At 34.6% G+C, this 26970-nt stretch overlaps 2 protein-coding genes across 2 annotated transcripts; both read right to left on the minus strand.

The window, feature by feature from the left end:
• Positions 1 to 8415: 8415 nt before the first annotated feature.
• LOC132144169 (deoxynucleoside triphosphate triphosphohydrolase SAMHD1-like) lies at positions 8416 to 9218 on the minus strand. The gene is made up of 4 exons (XM_059554932.1): positions 9151 to 9218; positions 8961 to 9065; positions 8697 to 8865; positions 8416 to 8594 (listed from the first exon to the last, which is right to left on the minus strand). The coding sequence occupies exons 1-4, from the start codon at positions 9193 to 9195 to the stop codon at positions 8578 to 8580; spliced, it is 336 nt and encodes a 111-aa protein (XP_059410915.1). The 5' UTR covers positions 9196 to 9218; the 3' UTR covers positions 8416 to 8577.
• A 5623-nt stretch (positions 9219 to 14841) lies between these two features.
• LOC132144294 (uncharacterized) lies at positions 14842 to 26724 on the minus strand. The gene is made up of 9 exons (XM_059555073.1): positions 26719 to 26724; positions 26513 to 26616; positions 26067 to 26175; positions 25360 to 25451; positions 25089 to 25252; positions 24831 to 24970; positions 20688 to 20792; positions 19468 to 19587; positions 14842 to 15685 (listed from the first exon to the last, which is right to left on the minus strand). Exons 1-9 carry the CDS (start codon positions 26722 to 26724, stop codon positions 14882 to 14884), a joined length of 1644 nt encoding a protein of 547 aa, XP_059411056.1. The 3' UTR covers positions 14842 to 14881.
• Positions 26725 to 26970: the final 246 nt, after the last annotated feature.

Raw genomic sequence — 26970 nt, forward strand, 5'->3', positions numbered from 1 at the left:
TCCAGAAATCACAAACTTGACTCCGTGACTCCATCTGGAAAATAATTTGCGATTTCGTATTTTGTTTTTGACCCTATGAACCGTTGGACACGCCTCGGCATGAGATGGGAAGCGCCAGGCTGCAGCCAGTCTTGTTAGTAACAGGAAATACTTGATATTGACTTGATATTGACTAATTATTGACATAATTACAATAAGATAGGCCTTTAAAAAGTACAGTTTACTCAGAATTCATAAGTAATGTAAAGAAATGACACATGTTTAAGTAATACAATCTCAGTTTGTTTGATTAGAAACTACTGATTGGACTTAAAAAAACAAGTACAATAAGAAATGACTTGAAAAAGTTCAGCTTACTCAGAATTAACAATTAATGTCAATAAATTAGAAACATTTAGGTAATATGAACTCTATCTCCTGAGTTGAATCAAAATCTGGGTTTACATTGTTCCTTTCTTCTGTGGTAAAGTTATTTTGAGAAATTTCCCCTCACAATTAATTTTAGATCCAAATACATCTCATAAAGCTGTACATGTACAGTACACAACAGGTTTGATGGGTGAACAGCTGGGGTATTTTGTCATGTTTTAAATCTTTTCTTTTGTCAGGTGTTGCGTGTCATGACTTTGTCTGAATGTTCAGGTATGTCTTGTTAGTAAAAGTAACAGGTATCTATGATATAAAAACATAAAACATACCAACGCCCCTGAAAATAAAACTGCACTGTTTAGCAGGTTCAACTGTAAGATGTGGAAAGGTGTGTTGATGCTCACATAAACAAAACCTTCTGTGGTTTGCAGGAATTAAAGAATTAGAGGAAACAAGTTCAGTTACACGAGTGAAGAACAGATAGTGCTGTTTGATGAGATGAACAGCTGATCTGTGTTTGCTTTCCGTTGTGAACTTTCACTTTGTTTTACGCCTATAATGCTCTCTGTAATTATAATACACATTATTATTATTTTTGTTTTACTTTTTTTGCCTTTAATAGCTATTTCTTTAATTGTATTCAGTAGTTTATATGTTGATTAATCAAAAACTATAATAATAACAAAAATAATAATAATTAAGAACATTAACTGCATATACATTAAATACATTAATATTAACCAATGGACCCTCATTGTAAAGTTTTAGTGATTTCTGTAATCTCAGTGCAGCACTTGAAATGTTTTGTGTCCTCTTTAATGAATTGCTGCAGTTTGCTTTCGTTCTCATTTGTAAGTCAGTTTGGATGAAAACTGCCGAGAGATTAATGTAAATATACATGTAAATGTAAAAAAAAATGCTGTTTGCCTCTTTTAACCTCCATAAATTTTGTTGAGAAAGATGCATTGAGTATAATTATTTTATATGTGTTATATAAGTTCCACAGACCTTCTAAAGTGTATTGGATGGCATCCCAATAACATTATGCAATTTTAAATAAATATATAGTACAATACTTTATATTTTAAAGTTTATATTTATTTTGCTTTTTTAACAAGTAAACTAGTTTCTGTGTACTATTCTGTTCTTGTTTTCTCCTATTGTAAACTGTTCTTGTGTTTTATTAGATGAGTAATTTATTAGAGGAGTTTATTTATTAGATGAGTTGTTGTCAGAGCAGTTTGAGGAAAGGACATATCTGTGCATTAGACACTGGAATATCACACATCTTTATAGATATCTTCAAATGTAAGAATGGTTCATTGTACTGATTGCTTATCAAAGCTGTTTTGTGTTCAGAACTGAAAGAGAGAACAAAGACACTGTGGACAGATGGACATCCATTCAAATATATCTTGTCCTGAGGCACTTTCCTCTCCTGGCCTAAACCTGAAGCTCTGTGATTTCGTCATGTCCATACATGTCCATACAGTGACCTTCTGAGTGAGGTTTTGTCAGTCAAACCTCTGATAGCATGCAATGCAAATATTTAATTTATTAATCAAATGTTGGATGAATGACGGGTGTTTGTTTTGGTGTTGCTTAATGGAAATGTTTGATCATACATGCAAATTAAAACATGAGCTGCTGGACAAATTTAACCTCCATACTTTCTCTAATGTCACGCATTTGCTCCTGTCTCTTCTCTGCAGTTACGTCCTTAATTAGAAACTTGTCTTAAATTTTGTTTTACATGATTGTCTTTAAGAAAGTATTATTAGATTGTGCACTTTATTCTTTATCAAGCACATTTTATATGGATGTCCTGCGATCTAGCCAAATATGTGTGTGTGCTTGTGATTCATAGGAACACTTTTCTGTTGAGGTACCTACATTATGAGGCAGATGTAATGACTGAAAGTCTTTGAATGATACAGGTTTTCATCTTGATCTTGTGCTGCAGAGACGATCGTCTTCATACAGCTGAACTGTTTGTGATTTCAATACTCTCTCATGGTTATCTGCTTTATGAATGTTGCTAATATTAATCATTATATCAGTTATCATTTCATGAAAGACCCATTTTGAACAGAACAATCAAGATTCCTTCCAGATCTAAATACAGTTGTTGTGAATATTGAGTAGATAAGGCCACTGTGTTACTTTCTGTTTCAGGAAACATCACACAGGTTTTTATTAACTCTTTTATACAACATTTACAGTATCTACAGCTCAATCTGTATTTGTAGATAAATATGTCATTTACATGCATGGAAATGTAATTTTAAAATGGAAAATCATACGATTTAAAACAGACATTTGAAAAACAAGCACTAAAAACACTAGCGTGAGTGAACATCAGTGTCATTTGTGTTGTCTACAATCAGCACAAGTTGTATTTTCAGTCTTTTTAACTTAGGTTGCATTTGTTAAAATCTTTTCACTTGAGCAATTATTGACAGATACTTACACTATGTAAAAATTGCAGTATATTTTCTTCATAAATAGTACTTATAAGATATGTATACTTATATAAATATCTATCAAATCAGACAGAAGTCACTGCAATTTTATTTGGTTCAAACATACACTGCAATACAAAGATCTAAATATTTTGTTGTTATATCCACTGATTTCTAATAATGTCATTGTATATGACATATGTCTGTTATCTCAGCTGTAGTTTGTTCTTTTTGTCTTCTATAACTCTTACATATGTCCATTCAGGTTTATGTTTTTGCTTTTCTTTTGTAAGCCTAATAGCACAATGTGTTTTCAATGGAAACACTGTTTATTCTTATGGGTAGGAAAATATTTGATTTACATTGTACAGCAAAGCTTAACAAAACACATGTGATCTCATATTTACTGAGTATACGGACCGTCTCTGTTTGTGGAAGGATTTGTTCAGAGAGTTCATCAATCCAGTCATTGTTAGTTGATTGTTTATGAGAGTTAGAGGAGTAAATGAATGCTGTTAAAGAAGAGTAGTAAATGTTTGTCATGAAACAGAGTGCTGAATATCAGCATTAACTTTTATTTTCCTTATTAAACCACATGAAACGGTTCTGATATCTAGTTCCCATGTTAAATGTAATTTTCAGTCATGTGTTTTCAGCTGTGTTGGGAAAACTTACTTTTAAAAGTAGTACATTAGAATAATGAGTTACTCCCTAAAAAAGTAACTATTTGCATTACTTAGTGACTTGTGTGCTTCTGCTGTTTGAGTGTCAGCTTTCAGAAACTGTGTGACACGTAAAGAATTTGTGAGTAAGCAGTTGAAAAAAAGAAACAACAACAACAAAAACTTCTTTTTTTTTAATATTACGGCAAAGGTCTTCACAGATGTTTGCTTCTGAGATAAGTTTGTAATATTTTAAATGCAGGGATTCATTTTGGACGAGATGCAATTTTGCATTGTGTGTGTGCAGCTCTTTGATTTGTGAGTGAACTTTTGATATATAAGAAGAGGCAATGTTTTGGAAATGTGTGTAGGCAGATATAAAATGTGTAACAGCACAGCTTAAGTGTGTCAGAGGAGAGTGTGCTGCTACTCTGCGCCGCTAGAGGGAGCGAGAGTGTCCTCATGAACCGAGCTAAAAACGAAAGTGAAAGTAGAGGAAATAAGAGACTATACTAATACATATAACACATAACTGAACATTCTGCTTGAAATGTTTATGTTTAAAAGTAAACATAAACTGACATATATTGGCGAAAATGTTTTTCTTCAAGACTGCACACTAAAAAAAATTGGGTTAAAAATAACCCAACCTATAATCCAACTATGGGTTGGTATAGCACCTTCCCATCTGTGGGTTATTTCAACCCAACCCACTGGGTTAAAATCCTGTTGGGTTAAAAGTTACCCAACAGTTGAGTTAATTATTTATATTAATTAACATCAGTATTTTTATTAAAAATGACTTAATAAAACCATATTTTGAAACTGCTTATTTTAATATGCAAATAACACATTTACAAATATATTTTAAAATATTTTATTTAAATGTACAAGAATGTGTAAAAATACAACTGACATTCTCCCACTCTCAATACTCTTGAGCAAGGCACTGAACCCCCAGTTGCTCCCTGGGTGCTGGATCTATAGCTGCTCACTGCTCTGGGTGTGTGTTCACTTCTCACTGCTGTGTGTGTGCACTTGGATGGATTAAATAAATGAAATAAAATGAACATAACATATAACAATAAAACAAAAAATAATCATAAAATCAAGTATTAATAATAAAAAATATACCAGCTGCTGGACCTACTGATGATCACCAAAATAAAAAAGTTTTTTTACTGATTACTAAATACAAAGTTTTTAAGGAGGAGACAGTGTGCAGAAGAAACTATTAAAGACTGTGTGTTACAAAAACTCTCAAATGGGAGCAGAGGGCTTTAGGTAGTAAATGTCATATAAAAAGAAAAGTTTGAAACACAGATCGACTGCTTATAGTATCAGCTTCTGTTCCATCGCCTCCCTGTTTAAAATAATCAAATCTTGGGAGGAGTTTTCCCTGTCACCAAGCACCAGGACATGTGGATTCTGGCTTGTCTCATGATTCAAGTGCAGCACTTATTAGTGCCAACCTTAAAAGAATAAAACGAAAAGTTCCGTTAGCATGCATTGTGATGATATTTCATTGATACACTCACTTTACAAATGAGTGAATTTAAATGAGTTAAAAGCTATAGCGAATTTAAATTGGTTGAAGTGATAATTCACCCAAAAATGTGTCTTATACAAAATAAATAAAGGTGACTTGACTACACACGGCACTGTAATTTTAAGTGTTGCTTTTACTTACAGGTTGAATGTCAATGAAGGACCGCTTCATTTCAGTGTATGATGTGCACACCATTTTTCCATTTGTGTGGTATGGTGCAGATGGCAGGAAGGGTTTTAAAGACAATTTCTGCACTGAGGCCTTTAAATGACAAAAGTACAGAGAAAGCATAAGTAAAAAAAAAACAACAACTGATAGATGCATAACAATATTCAATATGAATAAACCATTAAAACACTTTTACTGTATAATTAATTAGTGCTGGTGTGCTAAGTAGAATATGGCTTCTGTTTTACGCTCCCCTCTTAAAGGTTGGTTGTAGGAGTAACGTTATGTAAATTTGGGGCACAGGTATAAATTTCTGCAGAAAGAGCAGATTGCCTCACGACCGCGCTTTTCTTTCGTCTGGGTTTTGAACTTTTTTAAAGGAAATTGCAGGTTCTTTCAAACGATTCTCAAGGAGTCTGCTGTCTGTCGCATGACTGTGTGAGCTCAGCTCGAGCAGCTTCTTTCACTGGTCCGATCCGATAAATGATCCGTGCGGCTTTTCTAGCTTAATTCTAATGATTTCGTCAAACTTTCACATTTCACCAGACATTTTTATTAATTTTAAGTAATACTTGTCTGAAAAGTTTTGCAGCTAATCTTTTAATGTATTAATGCTGGCGAACAAACTGGAATAGCATTCACTGTAAAAAATGTACTGTACAATTTACAGGATTTTACTGGCAAAAGAGTTGCCAATAAAATCCTGTAAAAATTATGTTAATTTATGTAAAATGGATTACAGGAAATTACTGCAAAGCAAATCACAGTTAATTGCTGTACACTATGTAAAAAAAAAAAGTAAAAAAGAGCATTGTTCTTCATTTATGCCGCGGTGCCCAAGGACACCTCAGTCGTGTTATTGCCGGCCCGGGTTTCAAACCCACAACCCTAGGGTTAAGAGTCAAACTCTCTAACCACTAGGCCACGACTTTATATTACTCAAATAGTCTAAATAAGTAAAAGACCATATGTTTTTAAAATTTTATCTTTCTTCACCACAAAAACAGTGTTTTTATACACGTTATAGCAGCAAGAGACAAGCTGACACAAGAAGCAACTGGACCAAGATCCCAACTAAACCAAACACTGTCCACCACAATGGTGACTTCAAATGAATCAAATATCAACATTTAAACCTCTGTTAATTCTCAATAAGAGCTTCTTTAGATGTCTGACAGAAATAAAGTCACAGAACCTTGTAAGGAGGATCTGTGAACGTCTATATCAAACTTACAGAAGACATAAAAAACATTTTAAAAAAAGACATCATAAAAACATTCTGTCTCCTCAGAGGACGTCTTTTCAACGTCTGCAAAAACATAAAAAGATGTAACTTTGCCCAGTGGATTAGGTTGATGTTAAATTACGCAATATAGTAATTTTCACGTAATAGTTCCTTTAAAAAAAAAATGTTAAATACATGTGACTTCATGCCACAAGACTGCTAACGTATGAAGGTATAATTATAACACTGGATTTATTTAACATGCATTATGTACCATGTGTTGAGTTCAGTGTAAAATGCATTGAGTAAAGAAGTTAATATACAAGACACATGTCCTTGTGCTTTGGACACAAACTTTCAATAATAAAAAAAAAGTGCTTAAGTGTCCTTGAGCAAGGCACCGAACCCCCAGCTGGTCCCTGGGCGCAGCGTAAATGATGAACACTGCTCTTTTTTTACTACTACTTTTTTTTTTTACAGTGTACAGCAATTAACTGTAATTTGCTTTGCAGTAATTTCCTGTAATCCATTTTACAGCAGTTAACATCATGTTTACAGGATTTTATTGGCAACTTTTTTGCCAGTAAAATCCTGTAAATTCTACAGTACTTTTTGTACAGTGTTCAGTGATTCTCTGGGGGAAACAAACGCACTAAAGGGAATATAAACTTTTTTAATGTATAAAAAAATAATAATTAACATGTCAGACACATTACTTAATGCTATAACAGTAACATACTTCATACGATTATATTAACAGTTACTTACCTTTCATAATCATGCAGGCTGCCTGGACCGTTAAAATTTGAAGCGGAGTGAAGCGGGAAACATATTGAACCCAACAGTTGGGATATAACTAAAAATAACCCAACAACGAAAAAAAAAATGACCCAACAAATTTTAATATAACCCAACACATTGACCCAATATGTGTAACCCAACGGTTAGGTTAAAAAAACAACCCAACGTTTTTTACTTCTTTAATTCAGTTATGAAAGGTAGATTGGTTTAATTTGTAGAAAAGTAAGACTGATTACCCCTTGGCAACTGCTAGTTGGTTAAAATGGTATTTTAAGAAAATAAACACTTGCCTGCATCATTGAACACATTTTGTAAATGCATTTTATTTCAAACATGTATAAGCGTATGCATTTACAGGTACACAACTGTTAACTGAATATTCAACATTAAACATGTAAGATGATATATTTTTCCTGAGAATGGGATGTCCCCTGTTTGGGAGAAGAAAATAGAGGGGAAGAAAACACTACTGCCACACAGTGGTCTAACAAGCATATGACAATCAAAACAAACGCAAGAACAAGAAAAAATAAATCATTGGACTTAAAAGTACTCTATGTTATTTGTTATAGTAAAATTTGAACAATTATTTAGTCAAATAAAAAGGTAAAGTTATTAATTGTATTAATGTTTTGGCAACACTTAAAGCCATTATATATGCATTATCAAGAGTTATTAAAGTTATAATAGTTATAAAACTTTATAATTATTCATAATGTACATTGTAATACATTATACGTTGTCATAAATAATTATAAACTCATTTAAAATGCATAGTGTAGCAATTAATTGATAAGTGTTTTTATGTTTTAACTGGTTACAGTTCATGAGATTGTACAATGCATTATAAGGTGCAAGACAAGAAAAAAATATATAACCCAATTAAGAGAAAAACAGATAATATAACACAGGGTTAGAATAAAATGTAAGTTTTATTAATGATGCAATCTAAACCATCTAAAATTTTTAATGTCTCAATGAAGGTCCACATTTTAAAAAGATACATATATCTGTTTCTTGCTTTGAAACTGATATAAAGTTTGTAAAACTTTTACAATTATATTTTCATATTATTATTTGATTACACACATTGTAATGATGATAAACTGTAAATGATAAAACCCATTAAAAACCCAAGATATATAGCGAGAGAGAGAGAGAGAGAGAGAGAAAGCTGCTACTTCACAATTTCACTTTACTTTAATATTGTCTTAATGTTATGTAAATCAAATAAATACATGCACTAGATATTTTGTTTAGACTTACATGATCTATATGCTTTTAAGAGCAGATAAAATATCAAATGGCTCTTATGTTCTGTTTTCAGCATGTATTGATGGTTCAATGTGCTCCTTCTCCTGCAATATAACAAGTAGTTTAAAATGAGAATTAAAATACACAAACTAGAGAATATGAATGCACCAATAATTATATTAGCTTGTTAGCACAATAGGTGTTACCTGAGTCATCATCATCTAAAACAGGGCCGAACTCAATGAAGGTGTCTCTATTGTCTGTGCACCATTTATGGAAGTGTCGCTCGGCTTTCCTCTGAACCCTCTGATCCATGTCTGTACAGTAAACTCTCACAAGCTTCTCATGAAACTTCACTGGCTTCAGACTGGACACCTGCAGGGAGAAGAGTAAAAGCACAATCCATTTACGATCTCTCATCATGAGATGAAAACTGTGTGATAAAGCTGCTCATACAGATGAACGTGTACCTGATACGACTGAATCCTGGAGGCTGTGTTCCTGTCCCTCTTGTTGTAGAAATAGACATTGTCAAGGAGGTTTCCTCCTCCTTTCCCAAAACCCATTTCAAGAAACTGAAAGAGAAGCCAATTTAAACGATGAGGAAGAAGAAATGCAGAATTTTTTTTTTTTTTTTTACACACATTTTTTAATACATACATAAATTTGGAAGTGCTGTGCATTCAAGTTGTTGTTCCTGCACATGTTTCTCCAGCTGTCCCTCACATGATTCTAAGATATTTACACATTGAAAAATACACGTTGATTTTAAACATCATAATATTAACACAAAGGAAAAGATAAAGTATGCTAAATTAATTTATAAAAGATAAAATAAAAAGCAAAATGTTTAAAGTAAATTATGTAGATTCTTTATCAACACTGTACAACCCGACAAGTAACTTAACTCAAATCGTTTGAGTAAACAGATTGCCTTGATTTAAACCACGTAAGTTTTAAACCTTTGTAATTAAAGTAACAATTAAAGTGATAATTGTAAAGTAGTGATGAACAGCTGCTGTTAACAAACAGAATCACTGAAGAAAAGAGAAACACGAGAACTACTACAACTGACTTCAGACACAGCCTTAGATGAAATCAACTGAAATAAAATACATGAAATCTCTCAAGATCTGATTAAACAACCCCACAAACAGCATCACCAGCTCCACTTATTAATAACCAGACTGACTTTATTTCTGTCAGACGTCTACAGAAGATCTTATTGAGAATGAACTAAGGTTTAGATGTTGATTTATTGTTTCATTTGAAGTAACCATGTTAGAGATCAGTGTTTGCTTTAGTTGGGCTCTTGACCCTTGATTTCCGTCTAAGTCTTTTCTCTGGCTGTTATAACCGTGTGTTTCTAAAACACATTTGTTGTAACTCAAAAGCCCAGAAGAAATGCCATCAGGTGTTAACCTGTACCTAGGTGTAGGTTGTTATACTCTATATTGGTGATGATAATTATTCATTATTGTTCACAATTATTGAGCCGTACAGAGTCTAATCTTTGATGAAGTAGGTGTAGTGTAATTTGTAGAAGTGGTTCTAGTAAAAAATGACACTAAGAGCCAGTGGTTCTGTGATATTCAGTTAATATAAAAATGACTTTATAAACATTTTGTACACATACATTTTTCTTCTATGCCAGTAATTGGTCAAACCAATTACTTTACTTTTGAATTACAACAAATGTGTTTTAGAAACACACGGTTATAATAGCCAGAGAAAACACAAAGACAGAAGTAAAGGGTCAAGAGCCCAACTAAAGCAAACACTGATCTCTAACATGGTTACTTCAAATGAAACAATAAATCAACATCTAAACCTTAGTTCATTCTCAATAAGATCTTCTGTAGACGGCTGACAGAAATAAAGTCAGTCTGGTTATTAATAAGTGGAGCTGGTGATGCTGTTTGTGGGGTTGTTTAATCAGATCTTGAGAGATTTCATGTATTTTATTTCAGTTGATTTCATCTAAGGCTGTGTCTGAAGTCAGTTGTAGTAGTTCTTATGTTTCTCTTTTCTTCAGTGATTCTGTTTGTTAACAGCAGCTGTTCATCACTAATTCTCAATCAGCACTTAGTTAATCACTTAATTACTTGAATGCAAAGTTTTAAAACTTACATGATTTAAATCAAGGCAATCTGTTTACTCAAACGGTTTGAGTTAAGTTAACTTGTCGGGTTTTACAGTGCAGCATAAATAGTCAATAAATGGGGCAAATCTGAAAAACTGGTTGCTGAGCTCACAATTAAATTACATATATCAGCAACAAAATCTGAAATGAACTGCCTTATAAATGTTGTTCCTTATGCTCAAATACCATTTAAAAACTTATTTTCCAGGCTAGACCAATCATAAACATGAGTCTTTTGTTTTGTTGTATTTGTTAGTCGTGGTAAATCCTTATATTATGTCCCCATAACAGTTGTAAACAATTGCTCTTACCTTTGAGACTCAGTTAAATGGCCACAGGATCTGGATTCCTCCTCAACAACACAACTGCTCAGCTGGGACGAGCCTCTTTAGGCTGAATAGTTATATTCAGTTACAGAAGAATATGTTATACCTATATGTATTTGAATTACTCAGAGACTCTTCATTTAATAAAGTTTTAACGCATCACCATTTGTAATGGCTTCGCTTTATTAATAGACAATAACTCATAAGCAATAAAACATCTGAAAATAACAGCGAGAAGGTCTTTCCTTTAGAAGGTGGGAAATAATCTGTTATATTGCACTTTGCAGTTTTCCCTATTAATAAGTGATATGTGAATGGCTTTTGTATATCTATAGTATTTGGTTTTGAATGTAAGTTTAATCGGTTAGAAATGATATAGCACAATAAAGGCTGGGATAACCCACAGGACAAAATCTGAAGAGATTTTAAAGTCTGGTAGTGTGTGATCCTCAGTTTTTTGTGTGATTACCAGTTTTTCCTTCATGACTGTTCACAGTTTTGGTAAATGTATGATGTCTTGTGTTTTAAAATCCCTCCGATCACAACCAACTGATGCAGAAAGGTGTGGTTTGTTGCTAGGAGACGCTTGACAAATTAAATCAATATGTGTTCTAAAATCATCTTTAAATATCAAACATGTTTGATCTCCTCAAACTGGATGGACTTAAAGTCTGAAGCTAAAAAAATGTAGTCTGTGACCATCATAAACTACTCCGTTTTCTATGAAATCTGTCAACTCAGATCTGCAGACTGGATCTGACTTTTGGCAACTAGCGTCGACTTCTCCAGAGAGAAAATCGATAGAAAATGGGTAAAAATCATGTAGTCAATTCTAGGCTGAAGTCAGACTGGTTTGGAGATCTGAGATTATTTAGGATGTTATAACTTGAAAACTCTAGGAAGAAATACATTTACAAATTTTAGTCTCAAAATAATAATAATAATCTTAAATAGAATATCAGTATGGTTGCTTTCTCAAGTCAACATAAATTTGATATACTTTGTGCAGCATTGTCAGGTTCATTTATTTTAATCGCAGCTTCACAGGATAAAAAAAAATAATAAAAATAAACAATTTAAACAATTTCAATAAATTATGTAGCAAACTATTTGGCAGTAAACTGACAGATGCTTCTATGCTGTTAAGAATAAGAAGATTGAAGACACATCACTACATTCCCTTCGCTTGTACTCTTGTATCACTGTATGTGTGAACACTTTTATACTGTCCGTGATCTTACAGAACATTTGAATATATTCCAGCCAACATCTAAATATGTCTGTATTGTCATCTTTGTGTATTGTCAAATGTCTAAAAAAATTCGCTTCTTAAAGCATTTTTATGTCTAACGTACACAATGTAAACGAAACAAATTACAAATAACTTAAATTTGAGATACTTAGACTGAGAATGAAATTGCAGACATGTCAGTCCGGGTCCTTGAGTCTATGCCATCAATCAAACCATGACGTGATGAGTTCTCAAACACACACTGATCATATATGATAACTTCACTCTAGCTGATATTTACATGAAATGCATAGAAATGTGCTGTCATCCAGATGGGAGACTTCTAGATATCCACACTATAGTTCATTTATGTAAGTTAGTATAGCAAAATGAAGTAAACTGTAACATGTTATACCCAAAAATTCTTCATACAGTGGACTATCAGTAACATTAACAAAATAAATAAATAAAATTGGGGCCAGAATGTAATTATGTAATTTTTGGTTGACTTTTGTCCATTACATACCTTTCTACCGATGTTATCTGACATTATCAAGATTAATTTGTTTCAATAGTTCACGCTTACATATAATTAGCTGAGGTATGGAATGCGTATTTGGCGTGCTGTCCGGGGAAGGGCTCCGAGCTCGGGAATGGCCCGAACCTAGAGTACCCCCCCTTCCCCGTCTATTTATAAAGTGAACTTGAAGTGAGGAGATGGGGTGGAGGAGGGATGCTGATAAACCGTCAGTGGATAGAGGTAAGTCAGCGATATTTATACTATGGGATTGATTACTTGATTATGGTCCACCTGTGTTGGTTAGGCTAAGTATCTGACGCGCTCCTCCCGAATCTTATTAATAAAATTACATTTAAAAACAACAACAACAACAACAAAAAAACATAAACATTGTGTAAATAGCACAAGTAAATAAATAGAATGAACACACAAATTAAATGATTTCAAACAGGTCTCACTGGTGCAACCGCTAACCCCACGGCCCTGTTTATGACAATTCAACATGCAACTCCATAATATATTTTTGCTATCCATCTATCCATCTATCATTTTTATATTTATTTATATTTTCATTGACTGGCTATCTGGGATTTTGGTATGGACTTAAAGGTTAGGATTATATAGATTTTTTTTTTTTTTGCTGGTATTATATCACATTGTGAGTGTATATTAGCACCTTTTGTTGTTTTCTCGTGGTATCTGATAGAGTGTTTGGATGAGTTTGACAAGAAACAATATACAAATCACCGTCCCAACTTTTATTTACCATATTTATCTCACATCAAGCTATTTGTCACCAAGGCCAAAACTCTGCAAAAACTCAGAACTGCAAAAGTTATTACAGAGTTTGCACACTTCCATTTTTACCTCCACAGATTTATGTTCTTCTTCATCATCTTTTTCAGATTCATCAACTGGCAAACAGGTCTCAAGCTGCAGACTGTAAACATTTCGGACATTTGTACATACAGTAGTTTAAAAATCAGGAGAATTTACAAAATCTACACTATATATACTATATAGTCAACATCTGAAGTGGATCAAAAGCTTTCATCAAAGTTTTCCTTAAACTCAAAATGTGTTCTTGTCATAACTTTCTTGATCCACTTCAAATGTTGACTACTGTTTTAACTTACAGAGAAGTTAAGAGAGTTTTGTGCGTAAACTGCTGTTATTTTGAGCAATTTCTATTTTCATATCTGATCAAAATGCTGCAATATTGTAAAAATATGACAGCTGTGTGCATTAAAAACAAATAAAATATATTCAGCACATTTTGGTTCTCACTATCTTATTTTGATTTTTGTTCAAATCTGTACAGCTGGTTTTATTAGTCTTTAGAAACTCTCTAATTAGTGTATCAAAACAGATTAATTAGTTATAAAATAAAATAAAACAAACATTTATTAGACAAGAAATAAATACTTGCTCCATTGTTGTTGATGCATTACAGTTTATTTTTGTCAGTTTTTGAGAATAACAAGCTGAAATGCATTACATTTTCACCCAATAACCTGTTTTCCCATTAATCACACAAAAAATATATAACTAAACTCCTGCATCCTAAAAGATTAAAGATTAGATGTAGAAAATGACTGTTTCCATATCAAATTCAATCTCTAAAAAATAGCACCTCCCCAAAATATCTCACAAGAGCTGTACCAGATCTCTACTCTACACACACACACACACAGTAAATTACCAAAAAATAAATGGTCCATCAGTTACCTATATTTATCCATCACCAAACAAACCTGTCCTAATATAACACAACCTTTCACCATTATCTTCTGTTAACTAGTATCTGTTCACCCAACATCCAGCACCACATTGTGAATATAATAATAATAATAACAACATGCATATAGAAAGCTGCTCAAACACTAACATAAATCAGCTATTAGCCCCAAATATCAGTCTACTGCATTCGTGAAGAAGTAAAATCAAGGTAAAATCTTCCCCACTATAGTTTAATAGCCTTTTCTTTAAACTGATTTACTCATCACTGATATTTCATTGCACTGCTCTTTTTCAGCAGCATCTACCACACGCTTTATTCACAAAATAATCTCATTTAGGCACATGTGGCTTCAGTAGCTGTCAATCAGTTGTAAGCATTCAATCCTGACAGTCCTACTTTAAAGATGAATGAGGGAAATTAGTCATAGAATTTACTCTGTCACACGTTTAACAGACCGAGCAGGAGCAGTGGGGTCACTGGCACACCACGACCCAGGATTGGGATACTCTTCCCCCTCCATCAGTTGGTAACTGGGTTCAGCATAGTCACGACCCTCAGAGAGATCCCAGAGACCACTGAGCACCTTACAGGAGCGGACCTCCTTTATACCACAGCCGTCCAATGAACGACGGTCAACTGTTGTCTCATGCATTGGCTCTTCAAAATCTTCCTTTTCAAAAAGCCGGATCTTATAAGATGTCAGACGTTTCACAGACAGAGCAGGAGCAGTGTTGCCATTGCCCCATGACCCAGGATTGGGATACTCCCCCACCTTCAGTTGGTAACGGGGTACAGCATAGCCAGGACCCTCATAGAGATCCCAGAGACCACTGAGCACCTTACAGGAGCGGACCTCCTTTATACCACAGCCGTCCAATGAATGAAGGTCAACTGTTGTTTCAAAGATTGGGCCTTCAAAATTCTCCTTTTCATAGAGGTGGATCGTAAATGGCAGACATTCAAGACACCAAGCAGGATCAGGAACGGGAGCGGGAGCAGGAGCAGAAGCATTGGATATGCTATCACTCAATGCCTTAAGATTGGGATACTGTCCCTCCTTCAGTAGGTAATCATCTCCATTGTAGCCACGACCCTTCCAGAGCTTCCAGACCCCTCGGATCACCTTACAGGAGCGAACCTCTGTTATACTGCAGCGGTCCAATGATGAACAGTTCCCTGTGACCACACACTTGGTGCCTTTAAACTCATTCTGGTCGTATAGCTCAATAACACACTTGAAGAAAAAGAGAGAGAAAAGAGAGGGTGAGTTTTTTTCCCTTTGAATCCTGGTAATTGTGCTGTTTTTATGCCAACATTAAAAAAAAAAACTTGACTATAGCCGGGTTTCCATACAAAGTTCCATGTGAGAAGCCACTGAATATAATAATTTTCATATGCAATAAATTACTTGCATCTCAGAGCGAGACACAATAAATGCTGTCAATGCTTTCGGGGTTGGATGCTGCTGTTTGAGAATGCAGTCATGTGAGACAATTATACATAAATGCTTTGATGATAGACTTTGCAAAGGCATTTTTTTTAGAATGACCAAAACAAAATTTAGATGCTGAGGAACGAGCTCAATCGGCTGATTAGGATTTGCGGTACCATAGCGCAAAGTCACATGACAAACACAAATGTGTTTCCATCTCCCACTATTCACATTGGCCCTTTATCCAACTTGTCGTCTTCTGTATGTCTGATTTAGTATCTGAGGTCATGAAATTAGTTTTGTTTATTAATTTTTTCATTTATATCCCCCCAAACCTTTTGACTCTACAGTAAGGACACCAAGAGCAAAACACTTGCTTATTTTGAAGATGGATAAAATGTGTGTTTGAAATATTTTGAGTAAAAATATCATTTACACACACACAGACATCATGATTTAGCATATGCATCACAAAAACAGTGACAATCAAAACAGCTTTATAGCACAAACTCATCCTTATTTTCCAGACTTTCTTGTTTTGATTGTCAACATTGATGTGATGCATATCCACAATCTTGACTGTCTGTGTGTGATAACCTGATGCATTTTCAAAAAAAAAAGTACAAGGTTTTTATCCACGAAAATAAGTCCATAGCTGCAATAAAACATAAATATATTGTTTGCTATAATTTTGTCCCCATTAAATGCAAGATGTTAACACTTGATTTCAGTGCTCTCTACCACACCAAGAGTGTTTATTAAAACACAGTTATAGCAGCAAGAGACAAACTAACACAAGAAGTAGCTGGACCAAGATCCCAACTAAACCAAACACTGTCCACCACAATGGTGACTTCAAATGAATCAAATATCAACATTTAAACCTCTGTTAATTCTCAATAAGAGCTTCTCTAGATGTCTGACAGAAATAAAGTCAATCTAATGATTCTCATGTTTGTGGAGATGTTTGATCCTCCTCTGCTGAGATCTTCAGAGATTTATTGTCTTTGATTTGCAGTTGATTTTACCACAAGCTCAATCGTCAATTATTTCATTATTTCATGAAGATTATTTTATTTTCTTGATTTTAGGACAAACACAGTATCTGGAAATTACATTGAAATAACACGAGTCTAAATCTAACGCATCCTGAGAGTGTTGATTCGGTCCAGAAACAGTATAAATGATGTCTAAATGAACCTTAAATGATGTTGAAAATATTTCCACTGACCACTTTTGAACTAGTTTTTAACCTTGTAAGGAGGTTCTGTGAACGTCTAAATCAGACGTACAGAAGACGTCAAAAAAACTTTCATTCTGGCTCCTCAGTGGACGTCTTTTCAACGTCTGCAAAGACATAATTGGATGACGGCTCAATCGGATTGGAAAACTTTCATATAAACACTTTAATCGATCCAATTGAGCTCCAAATTTCGATCCGATTGAAGGGGGTGGTTTATTCCTTTTCTATTATGATTGAGTGAGCATGTAAACACTCGATCGGATTGAACCATGAAACTGAAAGGACTGCGCATGCACAGAAATAACGTAACGACGTATGGCGCACAGAACAAGCGGCTCCTCCTTTTGAATAAAGTGTTGTATAAATGCGTGTCCTGTCATTATAAAACTCTAATTTTACTCGGCAACTGTGAAGTGGAGCAAGGCAGCCTTGTTTTGAATACTCATCCACAGGCAACCCATTTTGGGCATGGGTTGGGGCTTTTTGTTTTCGTGTGATAAATATGAGCAGCACAGCACGGCATTTTATTTATCCATAAACGTGTATATAATAATTATGCTTTTAAAAATAAATAAAGAAACCATGTAGGAGAGTGGTTATTATGTGCAAACAGCGAGAAACTCTATATTATCTATATGTCACTTTCACTTTTCACTTTCACTATCAGTGTGCGCATGTCTAAAAAACTCTATTCTGATTTGAAGCTTGTGACATGTAAACCCGCACATCAACCGCATCACTTTATTTAGCGTTCATGTAAACACTACAATCAGATTCATGAACCGTAATGAATTCAGTCCGATTTAACCAAACAGTGTGCATGTAAACAGGGCCGTAGCTGGGGTTAGCGGGGCCCCGTTTCAGGTTGTATACAGTTTGAAATAGTTTAATTTGTATGTTCGTTCTATTTATTTATTTGTGCTATTTACACAATGTTTAAGTTTTTCAAGTTTGTAGGTGTCCAGGTACAGAAACCGAATAATTAAATTTAAAATAGCACTGTATTCAGACACCTTCAACATTTCTCACATTATTACAGTTTATTTGTTGTAGTTTAGAAATTGGTAATAAAATATTACAAGAACTCACAAATTTATCTTAATAATGTCAAATAACTTTGATAGAAAGATATGTAATGGATTACAATCAACCAAAACGTCAGACAACTGTTAGTATGACAATATTTACACAACTATCAATACTTTGTTGAACAATTACCACTAAATGCTTAATTTTGTTCAGTCTGTGGTGTGAAAAGGTTGCATTAGCAATTACAGAAAAACATGGTCAGGTCAAAGTGTCTGAATCTTTTTTGATTCCAAATTTATTTATTTTTATTTTCACTGGTACAGTATGAATATGTTTTGGGTATAATATATGACAGTTCGTTTTATTTTGCTATCCTCACATAAATGAACTATAGTGTTCTGCACCTACTAGTAAAACAATATAATCAATTATATCTGGTGTCTGAATAATGTTGATTTGGATTGTGGATAAATTATTAATAAAACTACAAAGTTATTCAGTCAAGAGCAGTGAGTGATTTACTTTCATTTTCTTGGATTAACATTAAAGACACTGACAGCAGAGCTAGTAAATTAGGAACGGTTACTTTAAGAGACAATGCATCATTATAATGAAATACATCCGATTTCTTTCTTAACTCTTTACTTTCACTTAAGACATAACCACACGTACATGAGATCGAACACACTTTCCAAGACGGGTATTTTAACATATTTTGTATGTATTTGTCGGTACAAGAGCAAGATGAGGCAGATTCGTTGTTGAAGCGCTCTGAGACGCGTCTCTGCGTGAATCCTGAACACCAGAACACCGCGGCTGCTGAATTGGGCTCTTTCACATCCTTTTCTCTTTGTTTAAACTGCGATTTGTATTTGTTCGTTCAGGTGCAGGAGGGACTAAGAGGAAATCTTAGCAGAAGAGAGCTCGGTTCAGTGTTGCTGTCCGCGAGACGCGGCTCTCTCGTGCGCACCGAACACAGCGCGCGAGTAACCAGCTACTCAGTTCAGCTTTCCCTGGTCTTGTGTTTGAATGCTTTAAACTCTTTTGAATGTTTAAATTGGCAAGATTTAAAAACAGGTGAAAATTATGAGCTTTCCTGACGACACGCAGCAGTGGCGCGTCAGTTGTCCAAGTGTCTTTTAGGCTGGACTCAGCCATCAGTTGAGATCGCCAGGGGCCCCCCCTCAGCCCTGGGCCCCTATAATCGTCACCACCTTTCACCCCACTAGCGACGACCCTGCATGTAAACGTAGCCACTGTTTCTATGTGTGTCAGTTCTGCAGGGATGACAAATAAAACCATAAACACTCACCTTGCCAAGGCACCACCATATAAAGCATTCCTTAGCATCCTTTTCCTCCTCATCAGAGTTTTTTGTGTAGTAAACTCGACCAACTTGTTCTCTAAACTTCTTCGGCAGCAGACTGGATACCTGAGATACAAGTGAAATCAACTTGTTGATCAGTCATTACAGATCTAAGAAACTTGCTTTTTACCCAAAGTAAGTTTCCCTGCACCCTGGGTTGTCTTTTTTGTGACTATTGAAATAAAAGTTGTTATATGACCATCTGAATACCACTCACCTTAAAGAGATAGTTCACCCAAAAATCTAAATTATGTTATTAATTACTCACCCTCATGTCTTTTCAAACCTGAAAGACATTTGTTCATCTTCAAATAACAAATTAAGATATTTTTTATGAAATCCAAGAGCTTTCTGACCCTCCACAGACAGCAAAACAACTGCAACATTCCCAGGCCCAGAAACGTAGCAAGAACATCGTTAAAATAGTCCATGTGACATAAGTGGTTCAACTTTAATTTTATAAAGCTATATAGATATTTTTTGTGCACAAAGAAAACAAAGAATGAAGATCTTACGGGTTTGAAAACAACATGAGGGTGAATAATTAATGACAATTTTCACTTTTGGGAAAAATATTCCTTTAATCTCACTATTATCAATCACTTTTGGAACAAATTAATAGTGACTAACAAATATATATATTTTTTTTTACAGTTTCGACATCACTGGACACCATTCCCTGTCTGACCAGGATGCTTAAAATCCTCACAGGACCTTAAAAAAAAAACCTACAAGCTGCTATATCACTAAAGATACAAAGTTTCTACATTTTGTCTGACAGTGTTGGCCAACTGTTAGCTCACAAACAGTTGTTTAATAAAAACTTTACTGTGAATACAAGCTGCTATTTATTGCTTGAGCAATCACTAGATTACGTGTCGTAAGAAATCAAGCACACAGTTAGTTTTGGCAGATCATGTCAAGCAAGCTTGTATCAGCAGACTCATCTGATCCACGACACCTTCAGGAACACACTATCATAGCGTGCTTATATAAGGTTTATTCAGTGGTCAACATTCTGCTAGACTGCCACAACAGAACCATGACCATACCACCAATCCACACAGTCAATCATCTCAGAATTACTTATTCTACAAAAAGTTTTTCTAAAATGTTGATCATTTTTGAAGTGGCAAGTTACTTGAGCAGCACAGTGGTATGAGTACCTCATATTTCCTAATCTTGCAGCCTTTCTTCTGCTGCTTCTTTCTGTAGAAATAGACACTGTTGATAGGGTTTGTATCCTCCTTATTATAATCCAGTTTAATCACCTGTGAGAGGAGATTTACAATGTTAAAGTTACTAAACATTGTTGATTGAAAAACAAACAAAAAGTGAAAAAAAAAATTTGTGCTGTCAAAATTAGCGTTTTTTGATAACCATTTTGATATTTTTAGGTCAAACCGTTCTTGTCTGTGACTCATATAATGCAGGTCTATGGTCTCCACCTCAAAGAGCAGGCACAGAGAAGTCAATTAAACAATTAAACAATTCCCCATCGTAAGTACACATTGATGGCCTAAGACACAAAACGAGCGGTTTGTGTAAGAAAACGAACAGTATTTATATTGTTTTTTACCTCTTTTACACAACCATGTCCAACTGATCTGAGGGCACGCGTGCTTCCTGTTGTGTGACTTGTGTGCGCGTTCTGACTTAGTCTGCGCAAGCCCCGGAAGTGATCTCTCACGCGTGTACGTCACTCATTATTTACACAGAGATTTCGGAAGTGTTACCTTTCACTGTGAAGATCGAAACATATTTAGAAGTACAGGGAATCGCAATGGAAGACGATTTTGATATCAACAGACAACGTTTAATGTTTTTCACAACCATATTTATTTGAACCAGATTACACAGATCAAGTAATCAGGAGCGATCCGCTGCAGCAGCACGTCTTCAAGCCTCAGAGACAGAGATCTCTTCAAAATTGGTGGTGTTTTAGTAGCAAGTGTTATGAGATGCCATCAGAAGTGGAGAGCATATGTTGTCACGAATGGAACATAGCAATGCCACAACTAGAAGACGACGACGAGGACATTAACAGTATCCCATCACACACCTGCCTGATGGAAGAATCTGAGTTTTCTTTGCTGTTGAGCCGCAGCGTTTTGCATGTTGTGTTTAGTTTACCACGTATAAACTGGAGGCGACCAATTAATTAATTACAATTACTGTATTATATTTCAGACAGTGCAGATCGTGGCGTATCGTGTGGTAAACAATGAGTGATGTACACGCGCGAGAGATCACTTCCTGCGCTTGTGCAGACTAAGCCAGAACGCGCACACACGTCACACACCAGGAAGCATGCGCGCCCTCAGATCACTTGGACATGGTTGTGTATAATGCTGCGTTCACACCAAACGCGAATAGAGCGTCAAATTCGCGTCTACCGCGTCTAGTTTGCCGCTTCAACATTTTGAATGCATTCGTGCGTCTAGAGCGCAATAGACGAAGCAAAATTGATGCGCGTCCGAGGTGAAATCCACTTCTTCTGGGAGGGGCAAGTGCTAGCGGTTGTCTGTTTGCAAGATGGCTGATGTTGATAGAGCACTCGGGTCTTTTCCACTTTTTCCTGCACATTTCTTCTGAATAAACACATTATCTTGTTAGCAAATAGAAGCTGTAGGTTATATTAGGGGGAAAATAGTTGTGAAAAACGGCGGGAAGGCAGCGGGTCGATAAACGTTTATGTGACTCAAAAGTTAAATGTGTATTTACAACATACTCTTCCAAGCGAGGACCTTTTTATTCCTGAAATATGAACTTGTTTGTGATACTTGTGTCATATAGCTCTGGTTGACTGTTCACTGGCAACATCAGTCGTTCCTCCATGTTGAATGAGTAATTCCTGAGCAGGCTCCTGATTGATTAACGCGGTGCGAATTGAAGCCATATTTCCTATTTTTTAACTTGGCGGCAGACGCAAATTCGCGTCAAATGCTAAATGCGTATCGCAACAGACGCTCAATTCGCGTCATTGGGGCGAATGCATTAAACGCCTCATTCGCGCCGCGAGACCTACAGATGCGCGTAAACGTGTCTTTACATTGACTTAACATTGAAATCATTCGCGCCAGACGCTCTATTCCTATTTGGTGTGAGCACAGTATAAGAGATACAAACTATATAAATACTGTTTGTTTTCTCACACAAACTGCTCGTTTCGTGTCTCAGGTCATCAATGTGTACTTACGATGGGGAATTGTTTAATTTGGACTTCTCTGTGCCTGCTCTTTGAGGTGGTGACCTTAGACCTGCATTATATGAGTCACAGACAAGAACGGTTTGACCTAAAAATATCAAAGTGTAAACTACTGCTGAAACAAAGACACCTACATCTTGGATGCCCTTGAGGTAAGCTAAAACATACCAAAATTTAATTTGAAAGTGCACTATCCCTTTAAGTCATGACGTTACCAAAAGGCGATTAAAGTTGCCTTAAAACTGTGCATCCATGTAATATATAATATATGAGTCACATTTAAGAACATGTCTCTGAAGCCCAGCACTGTCTCACTCATCTAACACACTCAGTTTAACTCATCTGCTCATTAGTAGAGACACTGATACTTGAAGTGGGTCAGAAATGGCAGCAGCAGATTTTAAAGAAATAACAGCCAAAATAGCCTAATAACAGCAGCTGTGATGTCCATTAATCAAAGGACAAAGAGAAATAAAAAGAAAAAAAAGAACTTTTATAGCTTTAAATATTCATCTTTATTTAATTTAAAATATTGTTTGATGACTATATTTCTGCTGACAGACACTGGTAAATATGACATTTATTATAATTAGTTTATGTATAATTAGTTTATGTTCAGAATGTTTTAATTTCACTTAAATTAGAAGTCATTTTTTTAAGTCTAATAAATGTTCAAATTGATGGCTCTCAATTATACTGTAAAGTTGAATGGCTATTGTCAATGAATAAATATTAGGGGGAAAACTATTTTATAGAGACATCTGTAGAACTGGTATCAGTGATACTGGCCTTCATTTATATATAAAAAGATGCCATTAAACAGATATAAAAAAATATCCTCTCCTTAAGTTTTTTTCCTTATGTTAAAAATTGTATGCAAAATTATTGCGATATAAAAGTATATTTAAAAACTTGAATGTTAGGTGGGATTAATTGTGACTTTTTTGTTTTTGATTGACAGCTCTAATAAAAAATATAAAGACTGTAAGTGTTGTTTTTAACACAGCATACTTCAGTGCTGAAATCCTTCTTATGCAAGACCAGATCTGGGTGAAGTTTTTTCCACTCGTCCACCGCTGTTTTCCACTCAACCTGTAGAAATTTGGATTTCAGTTCAATAAATGAAAACAAATTATCTATATGAGAATGTGTGTTTTTATCTGTGTATGTCACTCCCCAATAAACATATACATACATACATACATACATATATATATATATATATATATATATATATATATATATATATGATTGCTATTTAACTGCACATTTCTATTGACTGTAATGTTTGAAATGATGAGAAAATGAAAGGGATGGTTTGTCGGTGGACAGTAAGTACATTTGTTAAAACTAACATGAACTAACAATGAAATATACTTCTAAAGCATATTCATTTAGCATATTATTCATGTTTATTAATGTTGACTTGAACATTCAGTATACAAATAAAGTGTATCTTTTCATAGAATTTACTGAGCTGACCTGAACAAATGATAAACAATAAATTAACGTTAACAAAGATTATTAAATGCTGTAACAAATATATTGGTCATTGTTATTTAATGCTTGTTAATGCATTTACTGACACTAAATAATGGGACATATCATTCATAGAGCATACTAGAGTACTGTTATATGAAAGTTAATGTAATTGAGGTTAAAAACAATAATTAAAAGGGGACATGATTCTGATAAGGAACACAATATTGGGTTGTAATTTTCCTTAAAAAATCTGTATTTTAATTATTTCTGTGATCTTGACACTGTCCCAGTTTGCCAACCATCCACCAGCAAACTGGGATACAAACAAGAACATGTTAGTTCAATGGAGTGATAATACAAATTTTATTTACCAATTTAAAATCACAATTTCTAAACCTAAAGTACAGTTCAGAAGGGCAAGATTAGAATTTATTTCTGAATTAAGTTTTAATTATATGCTTCACTATAATTTTATTTGCACTAGTGAAAAACTCACAAGTCAGCAGTCAAAGATGATATTTTAACATTGTAAATTCAGTGCCCTCCACAATGTTTGGAAGAAATCTAACTTAAAGATGGCAGTTAAATAAAACATTGTGTTTTCTCAGTTTTCTTCTACCTCGAAGATCCTTCCAGTTTCTTGTAGTCGAGTCTCTCCCACACACTTCGGCAGACGTCGCATCACAACATCGTCAAGCATCATCTTGGCATCTTTCAGGTTGACATCACTGGAGTACAAGATCTCCTCAAAGATGTGATCTGATAGAAGAAGAACATTTGCAACAGACATGTATAAATACAAGTCTTCTTGGGCCAAATGAAAACTACTAAGCAGAAAGAATGACAATTTAATTGAATTATCATGTTTTTAACTGACCGGTCAGTTTGATGAATTCTTTCATTGCTGTTAGTTTCTCACCACCTTTTTCATTGTTTTGAATATTTAAGATCTTCCTCTTGATATCTTTTTGTAATTCAGCTTCAGGAATTGGTGAGAGCTTTGTGATCTTGTCTTTTGCTGCTATGAGGGCTTCAGAGATTCTAATGAACAAATCAAAAAAGTATTAACCAATAAACAACTTAAGCAACAGTGACCTAGAAGAGCAAAAACATATTTTTACACTGGAGTGCAATCATAGTAAACATACTTTTCTTCAATGATGTTGACGATCTTGTGCTGGTAGGCCTGGTTGTACAGAGTGTATCTGGTGTGAAACATGTCATAAATATCATCAGCCACCTGCGAGAGACAGAGATTGATGGATTAGAGCGCAGAATGACTACTGTATGTGATTTCTGTGCTCTAGTAACAAAACGCTGACCACCAGTGATCAGATCCCCCCAGATACATCTTTATATCAGGTGGAAGTAGAACAGCCATGAACAGTAAAATCTTACTCTCGCAATACTAAATGACACATTGCCTGATTAGATGAACTGTACCTTTAATTTATTTTATTTTAATCAAGGCCTCATCTAATAGTGTACATTAACTTTACATAGTGGGGTTGTCTTAAATATTGAAATGTAAATGTTTTCAACTTAATTTATAAACATCTTCCTCAAATCTGAATATTGCTTTTATGTTCATCTTATTGATATAAACTGAATTCAATTATAATTATGTAATGGAGGATGTTGTCTTGTAAGTTTCCATTTTAACTCACTTGACTGAAGCATTGTTTCTACAATCATTTCTTACATGCTTAGCAATGATTGATCATTCATTATTTTACAGGTGACAATGTTTTATGCAATAAAAGTCATCTCTCAATAAAGTCCTCTTTTTGTGGTGTAGGTAATAAATGATCTTATGAGATGTAATGAATAATAAGTGATCTTGTGTATGAGGTACCTTGTCTCTGTAGCAGATGTGTTTTTCCCCCTTCACCTCACACACTCGAGCTGATTTCAGCAGACGCTGAGGATCAAAGCTGTTTGGGATGCCGAGGTAATGACAGTCTCTGAAAGTGAGGACAAAAAGATACATTCAACATGGTTTCTTGCTAATGTTTTGCAGACTGCTTTGACAGAAACCTCTGACTTTATACAGACAATCGACAGTGTGCTGCATCACACAGAAACAATAGATTTCATCAATTGTACAAATGCTCTATTCAGCCATAAAAGCTAATCATACACCAAAATATTTATGAGAATATATTAAAGGTTATAATATATCAGAGGTTTTACATGATATCTAAAGTAATGACTATTTAAGTATTTTACAACGTAATAATTCTTGTTAAGATTAACAACCATTATTAGAATGAGCATCCCTTTAAAAGCCGGCATTTTTACCGTGCAAAATAGTCCCATTTGCGCACATCAACGCCATTCCATTGATTTACCACAATCTCATACAGGAAAGACTTTTTCTCACACCTCTCACTGTCATCTGGCCACTGTAAGAATGAAAATAACTCAATACTCAAATGAAACACTGTATAACAAAGAATATTGGCTGAAATTGCAGTTTACACGATTTTATACCGTTTCATCTGTACTTCCATTGCCCTTAATCAAATCTCTAATAAAGGTGAAGTCATTTAAATTCAGCTCAGTTTTCAGTTTTTCCATATTGTCCTCTACTATATCCAGAAACAGCCAAATTGAGGCATCATCATGCTGAGAATAAAACACACAAACACTAATATGTATGCATTGCCACATTGTCATAACTTTTAGAAATAAACAATGTAAGCTGTATACAACTATAAATACATAATTCTACATTAAGCTGGGCATCTACAGTAAAT

The sequence above is a fragment of the Carassius carassius genome, chromosome 7 (assembly GCF_963082965.1).
Source record: "Carassius carassius chromosome 7, fCarCar2.1, whole genome shotgun sequence".
Taxonomy (NCBI): Eukaryota; Metazoa; Chordata; class Actinopteri; order Cypriniformes; family Cyprinidae; genus Carassius; species Carassius carassius.

Bases quoted from the DNA above. Each gene is read 5' to 3' on its own strand.
- LOC132144169 (XM_059554932.1), bottom strand. From the start codon at position 9,195: ATGTGCAGGAACAACAACTTGAATGCACAGCACTTCCAAATTTAT. The intron at 9,066-9,150 runs GTATGTATTAAA...CTTCTCTTTCAG, and splicing joins CACAGCACTTCCAAATTTAT to TTTCTTGAAATGGGTTTTGG. The intron at 8,866-8,960 runs GTACACGTTCAT...TTCTCCCTGCAG, and splicing joins CCAGGATTCAGTCGTATCAG to GTGTCCAGTCTGAAGCCAGT.
- LOC132144294 (XM_059555073.1), bottom strand. The intron at 26,176-26,512 runs GTAAAAATGCCG...CCTCACTTTCAG, and splicing joins AAATGGGACTATTTTGCACG to AGACTGTCATTACCTCGGCA. The intron at 25,452-26,066 runs GTACCTCATACA...TGTCTCTCGCAG, and splicing joins ACATCTGCTACAGAGACAAG to GTGGCTGATGATATTTATGA.